Source organism: Tasmannia lanceolata, unplaced genomic scaffold (genome assembly GCF_043159265.1).
Source record: "Tasmannia lanceolata isolate RefF3 unplaced genomic scaffold, GAP_Taslan_0.1 ptg000037l, whole genome shotgun sequence".
Taxonomy (NCBI): Eukaryota; Viridiplantae; Streptophyta; class Magnoliopsida; order Canellales; family Winteraceae; genus Tasmannia; species Tasmannia lanceolata.
In genome coordinates, this window is record NW_027518714.1 from 17,639,057 (window position 1) to 17,661,714 (window position 22,658).

A 22,658-nucleotide genomic window follows, 5' to 3' on the forward strand; every position below is an offset into this window, starting at 1 on the left:
TGGGCCTTTAGGGGTGAATTTTAGATATCTTCTTGGTGAGCTTTGAACTTGATCTCTTGCTCTTGCTCTTGCTTTGTTTTTGAAATATCCTCATCATTACTTGTATGTGTTTATGCTTCTGATTCAGAGGAGTCTTCGATTTCAGGGTCATCTTCTGAATTTAAGATTGTGAAACAATTTTTTAGGGAAATATGTTCTTGTTTTTTCAGGACTATGTGTTAGGATCATCCTATGGAGACAATCTATGGGGTATAGCCTATTTACGTTGTGGCCCATCAAATGAACGGTTTAGATCATCCTTGAAGTGGGCCCCACTGTACGTTCTGAAGAATGCTAGACTTCACAGTTCACACAATGAGCATATTGAACCTATTTCTTGTATATTGAAGAGAGAACGTAACATATGTGAGTGTGAAGTCTAGTATTTTCAAAAAGTATAGTGAGCCTTAGCGCAACGGTAAGGTTGCTCCGTTGTGACCTGGTGGTCACATGTTCGGGTCACGGAAACAGCCTCTCTACAAAGCAGGGGTAAGGCTGCATACATCTAGCCCTCGCTAGACCCCGCAATGGTGGGAGCCTCATGCACTAGGCCGCCCTTTTACAGTGAGCCCACTTCATAGATTGATCCACACCGTTCATCTGTTAGTCAACAACAACATAAATAGCCTGTATCCCGCAAACCATTTCCATAGGATGACCCTAACTCTCCGATATCTTGACTCTACCACAAAATCAGAGTTTAGGCATCCTTCTTTGGGTCCTCTCAAACTTTGTCAACTGGACCGAGTGCAAGGTGTAATATTGTTTCCAAACAAAAATCCCCTGTAAATCCCTCGAGCTAAATTGAAGTTCCCAACCCAGCAGTCTCAAGGAAGACAACTGCTTACTTCCCAGATTATTATCAAATGTCATCTACACATTTCAAACGAACAAAGCTAAACAGAATTGAGGTCCAAACTTCGATTATATTGAACTAGTCATATAGGCCCATCACCACATTCCACATAAAAACACAATGCTGCTGTCAAATCACAAACCGCCACATGGCATTCTGTCACAACATCGGCCACCTTTTGGTTCCCACTGCTATGAGTTCATTAGCCGTTCCATGACCAACTTGACAACTGCGGGAGCATCCACCGTCACCGCAACCTTGACAGTGGGTTTTTCACACCACTCTGTAACTTCAGCAAACCTGATTTAAAGAGCACATGTGTTAAAAACATATCAATTTCTTCTTTCTTCTGTTTCTGCATTTTGATCTATTCCCTTTGACATATTAAAAAATAAATTGTCTTCATTTTTCTAAAAACCCATTTTGGGTACCAAGAGATAAGGAAAATAAGACTGAAAAGTGAAAATAAGAGAAAAATATTCAGTATCCCTTTTCTTATGTGGCAATTTTTAACCATACTCGGAAAAATTTCTCGGGAAGGGTGTATCTCGTGTGTGTGTAACACTTTCTACACACAAGTGTAGATAAGTTATCTACACACTAGCTTAAAATACAGTGGCAGGCATATTGTTTGGGTGATCCAAACCATTCATTTGTTTGGCCCTCACATAGATAGGGTGTCCACAAAAAATCAGCTCCATAGGATCATCCTAACCCTATGATTTGTGGAGGTAAAATGGACGAGTATAAACCTTCACAAATCTGTCCATTTTTTGCCTCCACGGTTCGAAGGGTTAGGATGATCCTATGAAGCTGATTTTTTGGGCACACCATATCTATGTGAGGGCCCATCAAATGAATGGTTTGGATCACCCAAACAATGTGGGCCCCACTGTATTTTAAGCTAGTGTGTAGATAACTTATCTACACTTGTGTGTAGAAACCGTTCTCTCTCTCTCTCTCTCTCAATCTATATATATATATATATATATATATATATATATATATATATATATTTGTTATTTTGAGTCTATACTGGGGAAAAAGCTGGGAAAATAAATTATTTAAGAATATATACATTTAGAAAAAATCAGGGCAACAAATAAGATCTTGAATGTATCACGATATGTTCATGATATTTTGCAGTAAAAATAAAACATGACGATATCTCGATATTTTTTCCAAATCTTGAGAAAATTTCCGGATTTTATTATTTATCAAAAAATATTGGAGATATCACGATATTTCCAAAAATATCAGAGATATTTGTCCATATGCTTTTCGCATACTAACAAAAATATAAGTTGTCTAAATACTCTCACATTCTTCAATCACGTAATGCTGGTTTCATGTGAACCTACGTCCATATAGTTACACGAAAGAGAAAACGCGAAATATACAGAAGTATAAAGTGTGAGATATCTTTTTCAAGCACAAGTGCCCAATAAGCTGTTTTCTCAAATATGGATAATATAACTACAAAGAGAACAACCATATACATTGTACACATGCACCTTTCCCTCCAGAGTTTCTTCATTCTTGTTCTATTTATAATTTGTTGTGGCTGCAATCATAAATAAAGAAATTATACAACAAGTGAGCTTACAAACACGTAAAGGTGGTACGATGGGAGGAACACACTTGATATTTGATCCAACAGCAGCTTCTCAAAAAGTGAGAAGCTGGTGGATCAAATATCAAGGGCGGCACCACCATTACGTGTTTGTCCGCACACTCATCATATAAAATCCTCATTTTTTTAATGGCATCATATAAAATCTCATAAATAAATGTTTGGATTTTTGGAGGGAAAAAAACCATCTGACCTTTTCTTTTTGTTATCAAATATGGTGAGGCCCCTTGTGATGCCACTAGTCTGCACCCTAACTATGCCCTCAGTGTAAGTAAGCAATGAAGGATCCACAGCTGCAAGAAGAGTCGTTGGATCATGAAGGTAAACCCCTGCACCCAATCCAATACATTCATCAGCACATAAAGAAACATGATGGTTCATTCCTCCCTCATCCTCAAAAACTGACCTCGAGTGTCATAAGCATCATGGTGGTAAGAAAAGTATACATCTAAGATCTTGCATAGGTATTGTGCAAATTTTCCCTCAGATCGAGAAAGTTTGTCACGATCAGCATCTGCAATATATGTCGATGACAATTAATGTGGAATGAAGAAGAAATTGCATCACTAACTATGAAGTATACATCATTAAACTTTAACAAGGCACTTATCTTGGGACTATATTCAAACCAAACCGCAACTCATGTGGTGTACTAGAGAGGCCCTAAATTGTTAAATAAGATAAAAATAACCAAATTCATTGGGGGCAATCAAGCTTCACCAAGGCAGAAGCAGTATTTCCTAGAGGAGTTAACCTTCCTTTTAAACAGTACATGAACATCATAAAGAATCATTTCTTTTTCTACACAAGAGAAGGGGGACACTATTTTGCATGTATTCCATGGCTATTGGATCATGTTCAGATATGACCTTTCCTGGGGGGGACACAATATTGAACCAACATAATTGAATTAATGGGCATGCCACTGAACACATATAGTAATCCAGCAGTGATAAAGTAAATAAAGCAATTAAAAAATAACAGAGAACCAGTGTCTTTAAAATCATATGCATAGTTTTTTATATCTTATAATTTAAGGTGAAATGCAAATATAATCCATTTTGCCTATTGGCATCATATTACCATGGTTTTTTTTTTCAATTTTTCATGAGCCATATCCAGACTCCATGCCTGAGGAAAAGAAAATACTCATGAATATTAGATCTTAAGATTTTTGTTGATAACGTCGATTTGAATACCTGTCTAGATGGTAGGTGGTGTTGTACTACAAACACACGTCAAATCTCCTACACAACGTCCTTAAGAAGTGACTAAGGAACTCATTGTCATGATTTGAAGTAATAGTAATGGAGGACCATCTGAGATGCCAATGAGAATCAAGGAGTTAAGAAGATAGATTAATGTTAAAAGAGTTTTATTTAGTTTTTAAAGCGTTACTTGAGTCTTTTTAAGTCATAGGAGGTAGTGGTCTTTTTCCTTCAAAATCACTGAAGTTCTTTGAGTTATGAGTGTTTTAGATAGGAAATTTTAGATGGAGAGAGTCTTTTGAGTCATAAGAGGGTATTTCAGACCAAAAGTTACGGTCTTTGCATAGGGTTTTAAAACTTTCTTGCTCTTTCTTTTCTTTCACTTTTCTTTGATGCATGTTATGGATGAATGAATGAAAATCAATTTTTTCTTGCTTTATTACAAATCATGGATGTGAATTCTACTTTTCGAAGGTGAGGCGCAATGCCTCATAATAACTAGTGGGATTCTAGCACAAACTTCTTTTTCAGGTGCAAACCCTTGAAAACCTGGGTGTGATGCCTAGACAAGATATAGAGTGATTCCATGTCTGATCTTTCTCTTTAATTTTTAGCTTTAATCCTCTTTACTTTCAATTCTTGATCTCTACATGTTATTCTTTGATCCCTGCGTCCCTTAGTCTCACCAAAAACCCTTGCCTGCACCTTCCCGACATATGTACCTTCTCGGCATACGCCTGCACATTCTTGGCATACGTCTGCACCCTTATAACCTAATAGAAATAGTCTTCCAATCTGACCACATAATTTCCAAAACCCTAATTTTCACACATCAAATTCACCCATAATGTCTTTTCTATAGATCCTACATCAGGTTGGCATCAGAGCGAAGTATTAGTCCTTCCTTCGATCATCCTACATCAAATAGTCATGGGCACTACATGCAATCTAACAACCTCTCAGAAGATTAGGTTAGCTATAAGGGTTGCATCCGTTGTCTTCTTACAGACATCTTGGAAAACCTGTCAACCACCACAAATACGAAATTTATACCTCGTCGACTCCGCAGAAGAGCCAACAAAAAGAACATGGATAAATCCTCCTACCATGTATTTGGCACGTAGTGGGCTGTATAGACCAGAATTCTTAGCTTGGACCTTAGCAACTTGACACGCATCGCACTATTGCACAAATTTCCCCACGTCTCGCTTCAACTAGGGGCTGATAATACCTCTCATTCATAATAGCAATACTCTTATCACGACCCAGGTGTCCTCCTAAGCCACCTGCATGCAGCTAGTGGATAATCTGCTCCCTGAATGAATGCCTTGGGATGCATTTTTATTTGAAGAGATAGCCGTCCTGAACATGCAACTCTATAGTTTGCCTAATCTGATGACTAATAATCTCGTCATCCTACTCAATGTGTTTCCTACCTTATCATGCTGAACTAATTTATGCGTCAACGCAAAGGTAAATTCCTACAAATAAGAAATCCATCAAGCATTCATTCGATTTACATTAGACTGACTGTGAATATATCTTAAAGCTTGATGGTCAGTATAAAGAACAAACTCCCCTTGGCTTATATAATGTTTCCAGTGATGCAAGGCCTGATACATTGCATCAAGCTCTATTTCATTAGTCAACCACTTGTTGCAAGCATCACTCACCTTCTCACTAAAAAGGCGACTGACCTGTTCTCCTAGGATAGGATAACTCCTATACTTACATATGATGCATAAAAATCCACTATGAAGGCTTTCTCAAAGCTTGGCAATGCTAAGACGGGGGTGGTAGATAATTTTTCTTTGTTCAGTGCACAGCTCAATGAAATTCCTCCTTCATGCATTCAATAATGAGCACTGTTATGGTGTTGAAATTTTGAACATACCTTCTGTAGTTGATCGCCAATCCAAGAAAGCACCACATATCATTAACATTCCTAGGAGTTGTCAACTCCCTCATAGCACTCACCTTCTCCTCATTCACACAAATGCTCGAGGCACTCACAATATAGCCCAGGAACATGAGGCTCTATGTCATGTAACTGCACTTCATGTATATAAAAATTTTATTTTCTTTCAAGAAAGTAAGCACCTCTCTCAAATGATTAAGATGTTTTTTCTCCTTACGGCTGTAAATTGAATTATCATCAAAACATAACACGACTCACCAACCAATGTAGGGTTTTAGACTTTGAGTACTTTATTCATCACTTGCATGAAAGTACTCGGGGAGTTAAGAAAACCCAAACAACATCCATAGTCGCTCATACATTGCTTGTTTAGTTTTAAAGGCCATTTTCCACTCGTTGCATGATTTTATCCTGATCTGGTGATACCCACTCTCGATATCAACTTTGGAGAACGCCTTGGATCCTTCCAACATGAACAGTATTTTTCTAGCCAAGCAATTGAAAATCAATATTTACTTTAATTTTATTTATGACCCTACTATCAATGCACATTCCAAATTTCATCCTCCTTTGGCATCAGAATTGTCGGTACAACTCATAGGCTCATAGTCTCCTTGGTCACCCTTTTTTGGATCAACTCTTTCACCTTTACGTTGTAGAATTTCATTAACTTTTGGGATCATGTTGTGATGTGAAAGCTTAGGCAGACTAGCACCTATGATGAGATCAAGATGATGTTGTATGTCCCTCATAGGAGGTAATCCATCAGGAAGATCCTCTGGCATAATCTTCTCAAACTCTCATCAACGGGTTTAGTTTTTCGGGACCCCTGTGGCCACCACCACATCTTCACCTCTAGACAATAGGGAATAAATTAGTCTAGTCTCTTTTGATTCTTCAATAAAATTACCCACGATTAGGAAAGACTAGGAAAGACTAAGTTTCCGCTTTGGAAGCATTGGGAAGAGGGGGCTAGAGCATTTTTTCTTCAGTGAGTGACATCTAGGTTATATTGACATGGCCTCCCATGAAACATATGGCATGCATCCATAACTCAACTCAACTCAACTCAACTAAGCCTTTGTCCCAAACTAGTTGGGGTCGGCTTATGACGTGCATCCATAATATCTATAAAAACATATGCTACTTCATCCTAATAATATTTTCTAATTTAAAAAAATGTGACATTGCTTACATACCTTTGTCACATTGACCTTCTTGATCCAGGCAATTTTGCAGGGCGTATAATGCCTCTCGGTTTTTAAATGCAGTTGGTCCACTATGGCTCGAGATACAATGTTTGCATTGCTACTGCCATCTATGATCATACCATAACCCCTTTGATTGATCGTACGTCTGGTCTTGAATATGTTGTGACATGTGGGTTACTTTCTTGCTTTGGCATGTACATCAACCTTCGTAGGATGAGGGAGATTCCTTCATCTCCATATGTCACCTTCTCATCTTCTTGGTCATACTTGGCATCTCTTTTTTTCTTTCGTCAATCTCCGAATCACCCCCTTGGCCTTATTTACCATCCTCCTCTTAAGGAACTAGTTAGATCTATGCCCAGGTTCTCCACACCATAGTACTTGCTTGGCTGAGTATAAGGATTCTCTTCAGTAGATACCATCCCTTCAGTTTGTTTGGCCTTGCACTCCCCGAATCACAGTTTATGGGTGTCATAGGTCCAGATTGATCCCTCATAGGAACCTTTCCTCAGCTCTGGATCGTGGATTGTGATGAATCAGAGCTAGTGGAACACCATTGGTCGCCAGATAATCAACCCTTTGCATTGGACCTTTCTAATTGCATCATAACCAATTTCAATCTTGACAACATCGAGTAAGGGCTTGACTAGTAGTATCATAAGACGATCCTATATAGACAAGCATAATCGGCCCATGAACCCTGCCACCTGTTGCGATTCGATTTTTACCAGATCGTTACGAGTGAATTGTTAAAATTCCACGATGTACTTTTTCATGGATCGACTCTCTTGTCTGCAATTTGGTATTGGTGGAACATAACCTGATCATAATTGGGTGGTAGGAATATCCACCGTATCACTTGCTTCTTCTGCTATCACATTCAAATGGGTGCCTTGCCTTGACGAGTCCTGGAGAATTACAGTTGCATCCAATAGGTCGAAGCTCCACCCTTAATCTTGTACACTACAAGCTTGACTTTCTTTCCTCCTGGGATCTCCATGTAGTCGAAAGGTCACCCAATATGTTGAGGCTCCACTCTTAAGCTTGCACACTACAAGCTTGACTTTCTTTCCTCCTGGCATCTCCATGTAGTCAAAAAGTCATTCAACTTACAAGAGTTAATCGAGCAAAATTCTCATTGTGAGATTTGGCCATTATAGATTTGAAGATTCACTCTCATCAGGTAGTTTATAGTCCCAGTCATGATTAACATCTTCTAGCCCTCCAAGAATAATCTCTTCGAGCTCTTCATTGTTGGACTCCCATGTGTAGGTTTGCAGCCTATGCAGTTCTCTAGAATTGATACCGCATGTAAGAAGATCACGAGCCTCTTTGATGATCTGTGGCCTACTGTCATCACGAACCTTAGTACGTCCCATAACTTCCACCAACCGAGTGATTGTTCCTTTCATCCCTTCATTGATCACTGGTTTTCACATTGGAAGGCCTCGAAAGCTCCTACTATCATGGGTTGATCACCAGGAACATCTTCTGCGGAGTTGTGGCTATCTAATCCATTATTCGACATCAAACCAGGGAAAATCTGGTTCAACTACAAAATAGCTTCGTAGGGATCACAAGAAGAGAACAAAGGAGAAAACCTTCAACCTTAAGCACACTTTGAACCCACAAGGAAAATAGGGTGATTCATATTGTATTCTATGGAACAACCAATTACTCCAAAAGCTTAAGCTGTTAGAGATGGTGTTATTTAATCTTTTATACTTTAACACTCCCCTTCACGTGTGGCCCCTCTGTTTAGGGTTGGCCTACATGTGGCACATGTGGCCTTTGGGTTGGCCATTACATGTGGATTTTTATTATCAAGGAGTTTTGAACCCAGGACCTTTGTTCTGATACCATGTGAAACAAACAATTGCTCCCAAAGCTAAAGCTTTTAGAGATGGTGTTATTTAATTGTTTATACTTTAACATATTCAAGAGAAGAAATGATTTTTTTGTTACAGAGCAAAATATAAGAGTCCCAACCCCTAATTGCTCCAAATAATATTTTTCCCAAAAATAATAAAATTTTTAAAACAATTAAAAGAACTCTCTTGACTTTAAATTCGTAACTAAGACTTCCCTAAAAAGAAATAACTCAAAAGCCTCTATATCGGCTAAGAAATAAATTTACTAAAAATGGTAAAATAAATTAAATAAGTGAGATTCTTGGTTTTTCTTCTGTTTTTTTTTTTTTTTTTGCAATAATCTTGGGCTCAATTCGGAAAATCTGGATCAAGCCATTGTAGAGCTCGTCGAGGCAATTCCAAATGTATCTTATAAGCCTGATCCAACAGTCGGATCAAAAGTTATGAATGTTTGAAATTTTAACCCTCTTAATTGCTTTCTTTTGATCCTGAATGCTTAGAAACTCTGGCACACTGTCCTGCACGCTACATGACACTAGCCAGATCACAATCCACCCACAATCTACCACGCACACCTGGATATAATAAGAAGAGAACACACCTAAGCTTCATTGAAATTCGTGATTCGGATGGGAACTGAGGCTTTCACAATTTCACCTCTATCTGTCTCTAAGCACGCAACTACTTTCAACCAGGCCTGGAATTCATGAAGTACAACCTTTGATGGTGAGGTGTGGCTACAGAGTCCATTTTTGAATTTTCTATTCATTTGGATTTCGTAAATAACTTCACTCCAATTTCTATAGAGATCTTGGGTCGTCAGTCGTCACTACTCACAAATCACCAAGCAATAGTGCCCATGAAAAAATTAAGGTTCTTCTACAGGATATAATTTTTCCCATGGAGGGAACCTTATCCCCAAATGTTCACTTATTCTTCTCTTTCCAAATTCTCTAATCCATCGCAAAAATAACTGAAACCCATGTTTATAAAATGTATTTTTGGAACGCAACCTATAGTTATGAAAATTGAAACCATGATGAATTCGATTGAGAAAACCTAAACCCAATATCTTAGTTGCACAACATGGGAGCTAAAATGCCAAAGTTTTAAAAGAACATACAAAGCATTGTCTACAAGGGGAAGCACCTGTATAAACCATAGTTTTAAAACTCTCCCACGCCATCGTGGACTCCCTTTTCCCTTGGCCGCATTCTGCCTTTTTCCATCACGATCCGTGTTTTGCCCTATAGAGTCAATAAAAACTCGTTTGACTCTCGCGAGTTATGGCCGCGTCAACCGAGTAATCAGTTGTTTGACTCTCCCGAGTTATGGCTGCGTCAACCGAGTAATCAGTCGCATCAACCGAGTACTCGAGCATGTCGTGCCGAGTCGACTTGGATTTTCTTCGACCGTGTTTTGACCCGCATCTACGTTTTGAAACACTGGTATAAACTAGCATCAATAGAGATACAAAAGTCAATGAATACTAGATGGAGTAAAAACAAATCTTGATGGAATCATAGTAATGGTAGATGTGGTGGGAGTAAAAAGAGGTTTTCAAGTGGTTTTGGAGCGGGAATGACACCTCGGTAGAAAGTTCCTACTACTAAGCTTAGGAGTAGATGTGTTGCTAAGTAGTATTTCCACAGTCAATCTAACTATTGATAGATCCCCTACAATTGAGGAGGTGGCAAAAAGGTAGTAGCTCCATCTCGCTGCAAGGAGTCTAGGAAGAAAGAACGAGTCAGAGAACCCAAAGTGTGGCAGATATTGGACAATGCCGTAACCATGGGCACGCTTTCTAGATTAAGCTTAAATAGGAAACAAATGTGACTCATGAAACAGCTCCTTTCTTTCTCTTTTTCTTCTTTTCTTCATTTTCAGATTACATGAATACACAGTTAAAAAATGATTTCCATTAAGCTCTGGGATAAAAAAAACTTTGGGCATTAACAGGCAGTCAGCTCAGTTTCTTATAATCTCATGCAACCTAATGAAAATGAATGGTTCATCTACCAGCCTAGTCTCTAGAAGCACCCTCTCAGCTATGGAAATTGGAAAATGAGTCCTCTCTCAGTAGGCAATGAAGTTGATAGGTTTACAATTCAAACAAAATAAGGCATATGAAATTCTAAAATTAACTGCTTAAGCTACAGAAGAATGGCCTACTAAATGGACTATACGAGATTCACAAAGGGTACCTGTCAAAACAACTTGATGAGTAACATTTATTCCAATGGCCAAAATGTCTGCTCCGCATGTGAACACAATATCAGCAGCCTCTGGGTCACCAAATATCTGATTATCTCAATTCAAAGACCAAGAAGGATAAAATGATAAATAGTCTGTAGAAAGAAAGCAAAATCAAATCTTAAGTCAAAATACTCGATGGCAAAGTGGATTGAAGGGTCAAAACCCGTTCAGGTAGAAGAGCCAGAGATAACTTAAGACCTCTTTTAGATAAAGAATGACCGCAAATGAATGTATCAGTACCATTTCACTGATCACCGTTGTTCAAATTTTATAAACCGGAACCATGGCAACTCTAAGTGACCCAAGGATACAGTTGATATAGAGTAACCAATTGGTAAGATGTAGAAGACCATCGAAAAACTAAAAAGAAATGACAGCTTTATTATGTTGGATTCATCCATGACATGTTTAAATCTATATTTTGAAGATGGATTGTCATCGTCAGAGTCCGTATCAATAGCAGGATCTTTTTCTTGTTTAGTCAAAAGAGGAAAAACTTTAGTGGCTCTTGAGCACGAAACCTGCTCTGAGTAGTCTTTGAGAGGCGTCCCTTTGATCTTTCTCAAAGATGTATGGGTAATGTCTGGCTTTAACAGCGCCCGTGTTCAAAACGTGTTAAAGGCTGCAAAAAAGCCCTTATAGAATGAGATTTGAGCTTAGCGTATGAGATCAAGTAGCAGTACACCACCAGTACAGGCATATATATCACCAATCTTTAAGGAATTATGTATCGATGGATCATCAGTATTTACTAGAAATATATACATCATTATTGTTAACCGAGAGTTTAGAGAGAGAATTGAATAAGTTAGGGTAATCTCCCCCTGACTCATATCTTTATACTAAAACATAAAGGAATGTACAAAGTCCTAAATGCCCTTAGGCAAGTTACATATTCCAACACTCCCCCTTAAGCTGGAATGTAGATATCATACATTCCTAGCTTGTTACATATATCACTCAATTTTGACTTATTTAAGGACTTTGTAAACATATCAGCTAATTGGTCCCCTGACCGAGTAAACACAGTACAAATCTCTACAAATCTCTCTTTTCTGGATTCTTTGACGGATAAAATGACAATCCACTTCAATATGTTTGGTGCGCTCATGGAAGACTGGATTGTTGGCAATGTGTATTGCAGCTTTGTTGTCACAATAAAGCTGCGAAGGAGAAGATGAAATGAAGCCAATTTCAGAGAGAAGTGAACGTAGCCAAATAAGTTCCGTGCTTGTCTGTGCCATTGCCCTGTATTCAGCCTCTGCATTGGACTTAGGTATAACATCCTGCTTCTTACTCTTCCATGAAACAAGATTGCCACCTACAAATGCACAATACCCAGTGGTGGACCGTCTATTTGCTGGGGATCCAACCCAATCAGCATCAGAGAAGCCTTCAACTTTCATATGGCCATGTCTTTTGAACATCAATCCCTTCCCTAGAGCCCCTTTCAAATACTTGAGAATCTGTATCACCGCAGCCCAGTGAGAAGTACGTGGAGAGCTCATATACTGACTGACAACTCCAACAGCATATGAAATATCTGGCCGAGTAACCGTGAGATATATAAGTTTACCGACAAGCTTGCGATACCTGCCAGGATCCTCCAACAACTCTCCTTCTGGAACGAGTTTCACATTAGGATCCATGGGTGCAGAAGCTGGTTTAACTCCAAGATTGCCTGTTTCTTTTAGCAAGTCCAAGACATACTTTCTTTGTGATAGGAACAAGCCTCTAGAAGAACGAGCAACCTCTATCCCCAAGAAATACCTGAGCTGACCCAAATCTTTAGTAGAGAATTCCTTTTGCAAGAAGGTTTTCAAACGTTGTATACCTTGTGAATTGCTTCCTGTGATGATTATGTCATCAACATAAACTATCAACAAAATACACCCAGCTGAAGAGTGATAACTGAAGACTGAGTGATCCACTGCGCATTGTTTCATGCCAAAGTGCATGACTGCTTCACTGAATCTCCCAAACCACGCACGCGGAGATTATTTGAGTCCATAGAGTGACTTGCGTAGGCGACACACGTAGGAGGAAGTCTCCCCCTGAGCAACAAACCCTGGTGGTTGCTCTATATACACCTCCTCAGTCAGGTTGCTATGGAGGAAGGCATTCTTTACATCCAGCTGAATAGCTGATGAAGGGGTCAGCTATGATTAACAGCAAGAGACAGGAGCACATGTACAGAGGGAATTTTCGCAACTGGACTGAAGGTCTCAGTGTAGTCAACACCAAAAGTCTGAGTGTATCCTTTCGCGACTAACCGTGCTTTTAAGCGCTCGACAGTACCATCAGGGAGGTATTTGATGGAGAAAACCCACCGACAACCAACAGGACGAGCACCAGGGGGTAGGGAAACCAAATCCCATGTATCATTACTATGAAGAGCGCCTATTTCGAGGTGCATAGCATCACGCTAGCCAGGATGTTCTAGAGCCTCGGCCATTGACTGTGGTAAAGACATAGAAGACAAGGAGGAAACAAAGCTCTGGAAGATACTGGTGAGCTTATCATAAGAAACAAATTTCGAAATAGGATGTGCAGTGGAACGGGATCTCCTACGAGATGCAATAAGAGAATCAGAAACAACAGAGGAAGGTGGAAGAGAAGATACCTGAGAGCAGGAGAGAGGGATCATCGGCTCAGAAGATGATTGTGCGAGAGGAGGTAGACGAGACTTATCTGTAACTTGGCGCCGCTGATACTGCTGTGTAATTTTAGGTGGAGCTGGCTTCTCCAACGTGGCAAAATAAGTAGAATCTGCAGAAGCTGGCTGCACGAAAACAGGAGATGACGGAAGAGAAGCAGATAGATCGGGTACGGGAAGCGAGACCTCGGACTCGAGAGAAGGGGTGAAAGATGCCGCGCCATGTTGGAAGAATGCCTCAGACTCAAAGAACGTAACATTGGCTGAGACAAACCAGCGACGCAGACGAGGGCTATAGCAACGATAGCCTTTCTGCGTACGGGAATACCCCAGAAAGACACAACGCTCAGATCGGGGATCGAGTTTGTCACGGCTAGGTCCAAGGTGATGAACAAAACAAACGTCCAAATACACGAGGTGTCAGAGGAAACTGTTCCTTACCAGGAGATAAAATCTCGAAAGAATAAGCACCCTCTAAGACGGAGGAAGGAAGGCGATTTGCTAAGAAACACGCCGTGAGAAGGGCATCACTCCAGTATGCCTTAGGAACACTCATCTGAAAAAGTGCGACCTACTTCAAGCAAATAACGAAGTTTCCTCTCAGCAACACCATTCTGTTGAGAGGTGTACGCACATGAAGACTGATGTAGAATCCCATGTTGGGAGAGATAGGATTGAAAGCCATTAGTATCAAAAAAGTATTCTCTAGCATTGTCAGTGGGAAGACATTTAATATTGCAACTATATTGATTCTTAACTTCAGAATGAAATGTGCGAAAAGCAAAGAACACGTCAGATCTACTCTTCAGTAAATATAACTAGGTCATGCGTGAGAAGTCATCAATAAACACAATAAAATACCGAAAGTCAGTACTAGACGCGACCCTAGAGGAGAGGGTCCCCATACATCAGAATGGACTAATTCAAATGGACTAGATACTCGACTAATGACCCGGGACGGAAACGACACACGACGGTGTTTCCCGAGTTCACAGGACTCGCACTGAAAATTAGAAAAAGGTCCGGGAACCAGAGAAGTCTGCAGCAGCCACTGAAGTGAAGGATGCCCCAGGCGACAATGCCACTGAAATGTATCCATAGAGCTATGTAAGACAGTAGGCGGCCGGCAGTCAAGATGATAGAGTCCATCTACTTCACGACCCGTTCCAATCGTCTTCCCAGTCGAAAGATCCTGAAACAAGCAGTAAGAGGGGAAAAATGAGACAGAACAATGAAGAGATTTCGTAATTTGGCTAACTGAAAGTAAACTAAATGGTGATTTTGGTACGCATAAAACAGAAGATAAGGTAAGAGCAGGATGAGGGGAGATATGACCAACACCAATGATAGGTGTAGTGGACCCATCAACAAGGGTGATAGACTGAGAGGGAGACGAGAAAGAACGAAAAGAATGAAGATGAGAAGAGTTACAAGTCAGGTGGTTAGATGCGCCAGAGTCAATGATCCATGACCCTGAGCTAGATAGAAGGGTAGTGGGTGAACTACCTGGCTGGGCGAAACCTGCAGAGGGAGGACGAGAACTGAGCCTCAGATGCTGGAAATCCTCATAATCGGCATGGGATAATGTATAGGCGGAATCCGCTGGCGCAGGAACAAAAGCAGAGGGAGCGGAATCTGAAGCAGAAGCAGTAGTAGCACCCATGTGAGCCAAGCGTACCTGACGAAGCTCGGGATGCAGGGTATAGGAATGGTTAATATAATGTCCCTGGAGATGACAGTGAGTGTAAAAAGAACGGCCACAACCAGCACAAAATGACCACCACCACGGCCACGACCAGAGGAGGCCCCACCACGAGGCGGACGAGTACTGCCATCATAGGTCGCGAGAGCAGAACCATCAATAGGAACAGATATCACTGGATCACCAGGAGAGCACTGCTGGACGCGGGAGTAAACTGCAGTAAGGGAAGGAATATCGCCAGAACCGATAATCTGCTGACGAAGATGCATGTACTCTGGACCCAAACTCTCAAGGTACTGCACAACACGGATCTGATCCCTCTGACGGGCAGCCTCTATGAGATCCGTGGTAAGCGGCATGTAAACATCAAGCTGCTGACATAGGCCAACGAAGTGGCTGTAATGGGTGGCAAGAGGGAGATCACCACTGCGGAAACGCACCCACTCAGAATAGGTAGAGCAGATCCAACTAATATTTGCCACGCCAGAGTAAAGAAGAGTAACCTGATCCCAGATCCGTTTTGCAGTAGGCAGAAGCATCAATGGCCCAGAGACGTGAGGGGCCATACTCTGCCACAAAAGGGTACAAACAAGAGCATCCTTCTGTTCCCATCGATCAAAGGTGGGATCCGTCGTAGGAGGATCACGACGAATGACGTGGGTTTTTCCACGGGCAATAAGATACTTTTCGACGGCTGCTTTCCAAGTAACGTAGTTTGCCCCATCCAACTTAACAGTAGTGATCTGTGGGAATGAGCCATCCACAGAGAGAGATGATGATGAAGAAGACGCCAAAGAGGGTGTCGGATGAACACCAGGAGTCACTCCTGTGGAAGGATTGTCAAGCACCTCCTCCATAACAACAAGCAAGAAAGAAACAGACAAGCCAAATAAAGACGAATAACAGTAGATAACTGAATAGGTGGGCAAACTAGGACACGCCAAGAAAGCTAGACGCGGCTCCAAGAATGATGGTCATCGACGAAGCTTGACAAGAGGGAAGACATGGGGCACACAGAGGAGCCGTAAAGACAAACAAGAATCAAAGTAGGATAGGAGATGAAGATCTAACACATAGTAAGATGGAGAAAAGAGTTTTAGACTTTACCGAGGGATGAGAGGAAGAGGAGGAAAAATGAGGTGGGTTGAAAAACTTGGGGTGGGGGGCTTACCTGCAAACCTAAGAATTGGGGGCTGGAAAAAAAAATTCAAGGGCAGGGCGGATTGCAGCACTGGAAACTATTTTCTGGGAAAGTAAATTTGTGTGTGTGTGTGTGGAGGGGGTGCAAATCCTCGTTCTTGGAAAAAAATTTCAGGGCTGGGCGGCTGCAACGGGGCGAGCAAAGGGAGAACCAGGGGGTATGCGCGGGGAAGGAGAAGATAGTGGCGAGGGAGGACTGATACCGTCGGGTCGATGGAGACGACTCTTTCTCAACAGAAAAAAGACAGCGTACCGTTGTGCCTCAGATTTAAGTTTGGCCGGAGTTGGGGTTAGGGTTTCATGACGAGAGGGAAGGGGGGTTCGGCTATGTGAGGGTGGCGGAGAAGGTGGAGGCTGATAGAGAACCCTAGGGATCAGAAAACCCTAAGGCTTTGATACCATGTTAACCGAGAGTTTAGAGAGAGAATTGAATGAGTTTGGGTAATCTCCCCCTGATTCATATCTTTATACTAAAACATAAAGGCATGTACGAAGTCCTAAATGCCCTTAGGCAAGTTACATATTCCAACAATTATGCATGCCCAAAGAATGAGTACAAAACAACCCATTTGTTTGTATTTCTTTTATACATTTTACTCTTGGAGGTTTATCGGCTTCGTATTTATAGGGATAAATTCAAATTTTGACATTTTTATCGTCATAATTATTATCAGAAAATTATTGCAAAAAAAACTCTTCCACCTCATATCCAAGCTCACAAACATAGCAGCGGACCCCATTTTCCCTTTCTTCTTTTGTCATGCTTAAGCTCTAGTTCTGGTTCATGAACAGCCCTTTCTTTTTCTCTTGTTTATGCTTTGATCATAGTTTTAAACTCCCTCGCGTCATCGTGGACTCCCCCAAGTCGACTCCCTTTTCCTTTGGCCGCATTCCGCATTTTTCCACCGCATTCCGTATTTTGCCCTACAGAGTCAATAGAAACTCCTATGACTCTCCTGAGTTATGACCATGTCAACCGAGTACTCAACCGTGTCAACTGCGTTCTTGGTCACATCAGCGCCTCGAAATTTTTTTTTCTTGCCCGCATTTTGACCATCATCCGCATTTTTAAACACTGGTTTTGATTCACTTCAGGTGCTCTAGTTCTTGTACATGCTGCTCCACCATATCTTCAACCTCAATGTGAGTTTTAGTATATCATGAATCCATTAGATACCAAAGAGAGAAAACAACTGGCAATACACTCCTCACAAACTCACAGTGAAGAAAAATGTGGTTACAGGTCTCCTTGGCTTTCTTGCAAGGATACATACTTGCTAAATGAAACTTCTTCCTTTTTAAGATGTCAAGCGTGTTTGATTTTCGATGCCCCATCATCCAACAAATACCCTCGACTTCTAGTTAGAGTGAACTATATCCAAATCTTCATCCAATTGAAACATGGGGGAGCCCCTTTCACCAAACAATGTTAGAAGGACCGAACTTGAAGGTCCACTTGGGGTCCATGGCTGAAAAACCTCCTATCCATAGTGGAAGAAGATACAAACACCTCACCAAGGATGCTAAGAAGGGAGATAAGAGATGCAATCTCCTCCTTTTGAAGTTACATTGGAACATGGTTTAAAATTTCGGTTTCGGTAACCGTTTCGGACCCCACCAAAAACCGAAATTTCGGTCCGAAATTTGGTAATTTGGTTCCAAATTCCGGACCGAAATTTTGTAACACTTTTTTTTTTTAATAAATAATGCCATTAAACCGAAATTTCGGACCGAAATTTCGTAAATGGCAAAAAATCGAATTTCGGGAATTTTCGGTTTTGGTCCCCACCGGTATCCGAAATTTCGGATTTCGGTCGAAATTTAAAACCATGCATTGGAAAGACCAACCCCCCACACACATACACAACAACCCCCACACAACCACACACTACTACCACCAAAAAAAAAACTCTCTCAGAGTAATCCACAATATTGACCCCCCATCGCAAACCTATATAGTCTCGGACAGGCATGGCACAACAAAACACTACATAACCACAAATCTTCCAAAAACCTAACCCCGTCCCCTTCCCAAAAACCCACTCAACATATTAAGTACCCATACAATATACTTTCACTTTAACTCATGATACTTATCAATGTTGCCGCACTTATGACCGCGAAGATGTTTCAGACCAACTTTAATTAGTCAAAAATTTGTTCAGAATTCTCTTCTTTCTTTAGAACAAAATGCTTATTGATATAATGGAAATTCAAATCTCTGGAAGGAAATTTATTTGATGTCCACCATGATGTCTTCATCAAACTAGCATTTGCGAGCAAATAAGTAGAGGCTGCCTACTAAGGGTTTTTCTTTTTTTAATGAAGAATTTTTTGTTCCTAACCAATCTTGCATCTAGTAACTATTTTTCTTCTTCATTTAGTATTATTTTGTCTAATATCCACTTCTAGACTTCCAGTAAATGTTTTCCTTTCTTTCTTTCAAAACGATATTTAATAATGATGAAGATACGACTACAATCTAGCTGAATTAAAATATCCCCAACCTAATATGAATATAAACTACAAAATGTACCAAATCGATCAGAAATAGATTTTGCATACATTGGCCTCAGCAGCAGAATTAACATTCCCATTGACAGAAAAAGCACCACCAAGAAGAACAATCTGCTCAATATTTTTCGAAAATCCAGGATCCATTTGAATAGCCTGCAAAAATGAAGGCATTCATTGGTAAATTTCAAGGAGTAGTTGTTTATTCAAAGCTCGTGTTCAAAGAGCAAGAAACTTACCAAGGCAATATTTGTAAGTGGGCCAAGTGCAACCACGGTAACTTTTCCAGGGTATAGGTTTGCTTGCTTAACAAGAAAAGCTGCAGCGGACTGTTCGATTGGCTTTCCTTTTGGTGGAGCAAAGTTTTGGTTGCCAAGCCCATCCGCACCATGGACAAAATCAGCAATACGAAGCTTTGTACCTTTCTTTTCACATCAACGAAAAATTAATTCAGGAAAGTATTGACATAAAATTCTGATTCATAACTATTCCAAGTAATTGTGTGTGGGTGCAGGCATGTATGAATCTGCCTTTTCTCTGCCCATATGTGAGAAGACATGAAAATCTTGTTATATATTCTTTGCAAAATGAACCCAATATGGAGGATTCTCTCCAGCGAGGATGAGAGAATGATGAAACATTAAACATCGATGGAACAATCAGATTAAATGAACAAATCAGCTTCCTACTGATAAGTTAGCTAACTAAACCCACCCAAAAAAACTAAAAAGAAGTTTATCAACCTAGAAAAACTTCAGAACTCTGGAATTTCTGAATTAGAACTGGAATAGATTTCCTTCATTGGTCAAATAGAATTGAAAATTGCTTTCCTTGATTGGCCAAATAGAACTGAAACTAACGCAGCAGCAGCACAAAAATAAGACTTAAGAGGAAATACATAGCTAAACATATAATATAAGCTCTGGAATTTGAGGAACTAATAGAAACTTATTGCCATAAAAATGAGAACGGAGTACTGTGAAATCATTTACTGACCACAGTCAATTTATATAGACCGAAATCTCCACCAACTCCTCCTACTTCAATTCAAACTTCTATGCTACTCTAACTAAACTCCTACAACTACTAGGACATAAAATTCCTATCACAGTAAACAACTGAAACGTTAAATTTCTGGAGTTAACTCAGAAGCTTTACACCTTCCTTAGTCAATCATAACTTATAATCAACCAAAAACATCCAAGTAACCTTTAAACTCCAGGCTTTAGTAGGATCTCCCTTCATCGGGTTGTGTTGATCCAGATTTCAAGATTCTTCTGAACATGACCATTCCAAGAGTCAGTCATGACATCCACCAGACTACTTTAAAGTTTAAACTTAACCATTGAAGGCTTGGACAGAGTAGCCCCACCCCAATTCAAACTATCAGAGCAAACGTAATTTTTATAAGATTTGCTTGCCCATTAATGAATCTCTTTCTCCAAAGAAGGGAAAATGACTTCAGACTTCCATAAAAAAGAAAAACATAAGTTTGGAAAAATCCCACTTCCATTTAGAGCAGAATTCATAATGGATCGAAAGGTACTTCAGTAATGACATGGCATCATATGCCTGATGTGTAACACATAATCAGATCTATCAACTGCATGCTAGGATGGACTTACTAATGAAATTTCTTGCTTAATAAATAAAATATATGCATATATAGTGAGCATATGTATGCATGTATGCATCCATTCATGGAAGGATGAATACATACCATGATTGTCATGTGTGATCCCTCAGCTACTGGAATATCAGTCCTCCCAGCAACCTCCAACTAAACCAAATAAAGTGTAATCACAATAATTAGCAAAAGAGAACTACAATTAGTAGAGTGACTAATAGACCGAAATAAACCAATCGAAAGATCAGATCGAGAAAATTGATTGCATGAAGAGAATCAATGAACAGTACTAATCTAATCCAAACTTTGATTGGTTTTCCTTTCCTAATCTAATCATTGCATTCACATAACTCATAATTCAGATTAATATAGAATGATGATTACCAAATGCAAAGCGTTCCGCGTGGCCAATGTGGTATAAACATTCCCAAATATTGTTGTGAGTCCAATCACCTCCACTTCAGGTGATTGTAATGCCAAAAGTATCGCCATGGCGTCATCTGAATTCATGAACATAGATAGAGAAAAAAAATGCATAAAAGACCTAATTATAAACCCTACGGATCGGAAATTACAGCCCTAAATCGACAAAATCAAAGTATGAGGTAGGAAATTACAGAAAGACTATAAACATTGAGAAACCTCTTTTTTTTTGTCTTTTCGTTTCTATTCTTACCGATTCCTGGATCTGTATCGATGATGATCTTCTTTACAGATCCCATGACGTCTGATTCAAATGACAGAAAGGAAACTACGCATGCTGACTTTATAACTGACGAAAACGGAAGGGAAGTACGAAGGATATGCTTTGTGACTATTATTTTTACAGTAAAAGGGGGTGGCTTGGGGAAGAAAGGGGGGTGACTATATTATTTGCCAGATGGAAGGTTAAATAATAAATACGCACTGGGTGAGCGTTAGAACCTAGAAGTATAATAATACAATGGATTCAAAAAAAAGAACGTGGCACTTTAAATGTCGCTTGTATCGATACCCTACGGCGGCGACATTGCCCGGTCTCGCCCATTGCTTGTTGTGACAGTTATGGACATTGTGTTGCGTAAGAGAGCCTCAAAGGCTACCGGATCAACGGCATTGATTCAATCATGGAGCAACTTTTCTTCTTTGTAGACCTGGCAAATGGGTGGGCCCGGCCGGGTTTGACCCGACCCGTACAGGTCCGGGTCATAAGGGCCGGGAAAATTTACGGGTTGAGCTACGTTTGGTTGCCGGAATTTTTTTGATTCTTGGGACTGTTGTGGAATTTCCGCAGCAAACCCACGTTTGGTTGGTGGGCCCAAAATAATCCCAGGAACCAAAATAACCCGGCACGAAACCCTAGGAAGAAAAAAAAAACTCCCTGGAACCAAAAAATAAGCTTGCGTAAGAATTTTTATTTTACTGGGATACTTCCAGGTAGTTTTTATCCCCACCAATCTCACAGGAAGTTTTTTGCTCCGCAAAAATCCCAAGAACCAACAAAATTGCAACAAAATGGAGTTACATTTGTTGCTAAAAAGGACAAGTCACGCACCTTTTCAGAGTTTATGCCATTTGTCCGCAAATCTCCCAATATAATAGGCTACAAGTTTTTTTGGAGGAGTTATATGGAGTCCCCACTTAAATTTCCAACATGTAGGGTCAACTGGTTCGGTGATGCAAACCATTCATCTGCTGGGCCGTACAATGAATGAGTCATAGACCAAATATCTCATGCAGAGACAACCATAGCCTTCTAATCTGTCGGTATTTTCTACACATTTGTTTTTTAAACTTAGTGTGACCATAGAGAAGTGACCCAAAAATCATGACAGTGACAAATAAAACTGCAAAACAACTGAAAATCCAAAAGCAAAACCATGATAGTGACAACTTAAAACAACTGACTGACAAATCATGAAAGTGACAAATATTTCGCTTCATTTTTAAGAAGAAATTTGTACTGTGTTAAGGGTAAAATCAGTATA

At 40.1% G+C, this 22,658-nt stretch overlaps 1 protein-coding gene across 1 annotated transcript; it reads right to left on the reverse strand.

The window, feature by feature from the left end:
* Positions 1-843: 843 nt before the first annotated feature.
* On the reverse strand, positions 844-21,527 carry URH2 (uridine-ribohydrolase 2). Its single transcript, XM_077371972.1, has 9 exons — positions 21,368-21,527; positions 21,076-21,191; positions 20,785-20,844; positions 19,304-19,489; positions 19,116-19,220; positions 10,941-11,037; positions 2,935-3,042; positions 2,722-2,857; positions 844-1,195 (listed from the first exon to the last, which is right to left on the reverse strand). Exons 1-9 carry the CDS (start codon positions 21,411-21,413, stop codon positions 1,087-1,089), a joined length of 963 nt encoding a protein of 320 aa, XP_077228087.1. The 5' UTR covers positions 21,414-21,527; the 3' UTR covers positions 844-1,086.
* Between the last annotated feature and the right edge of the window lie 1,131 nt (positions 21,528-22,658).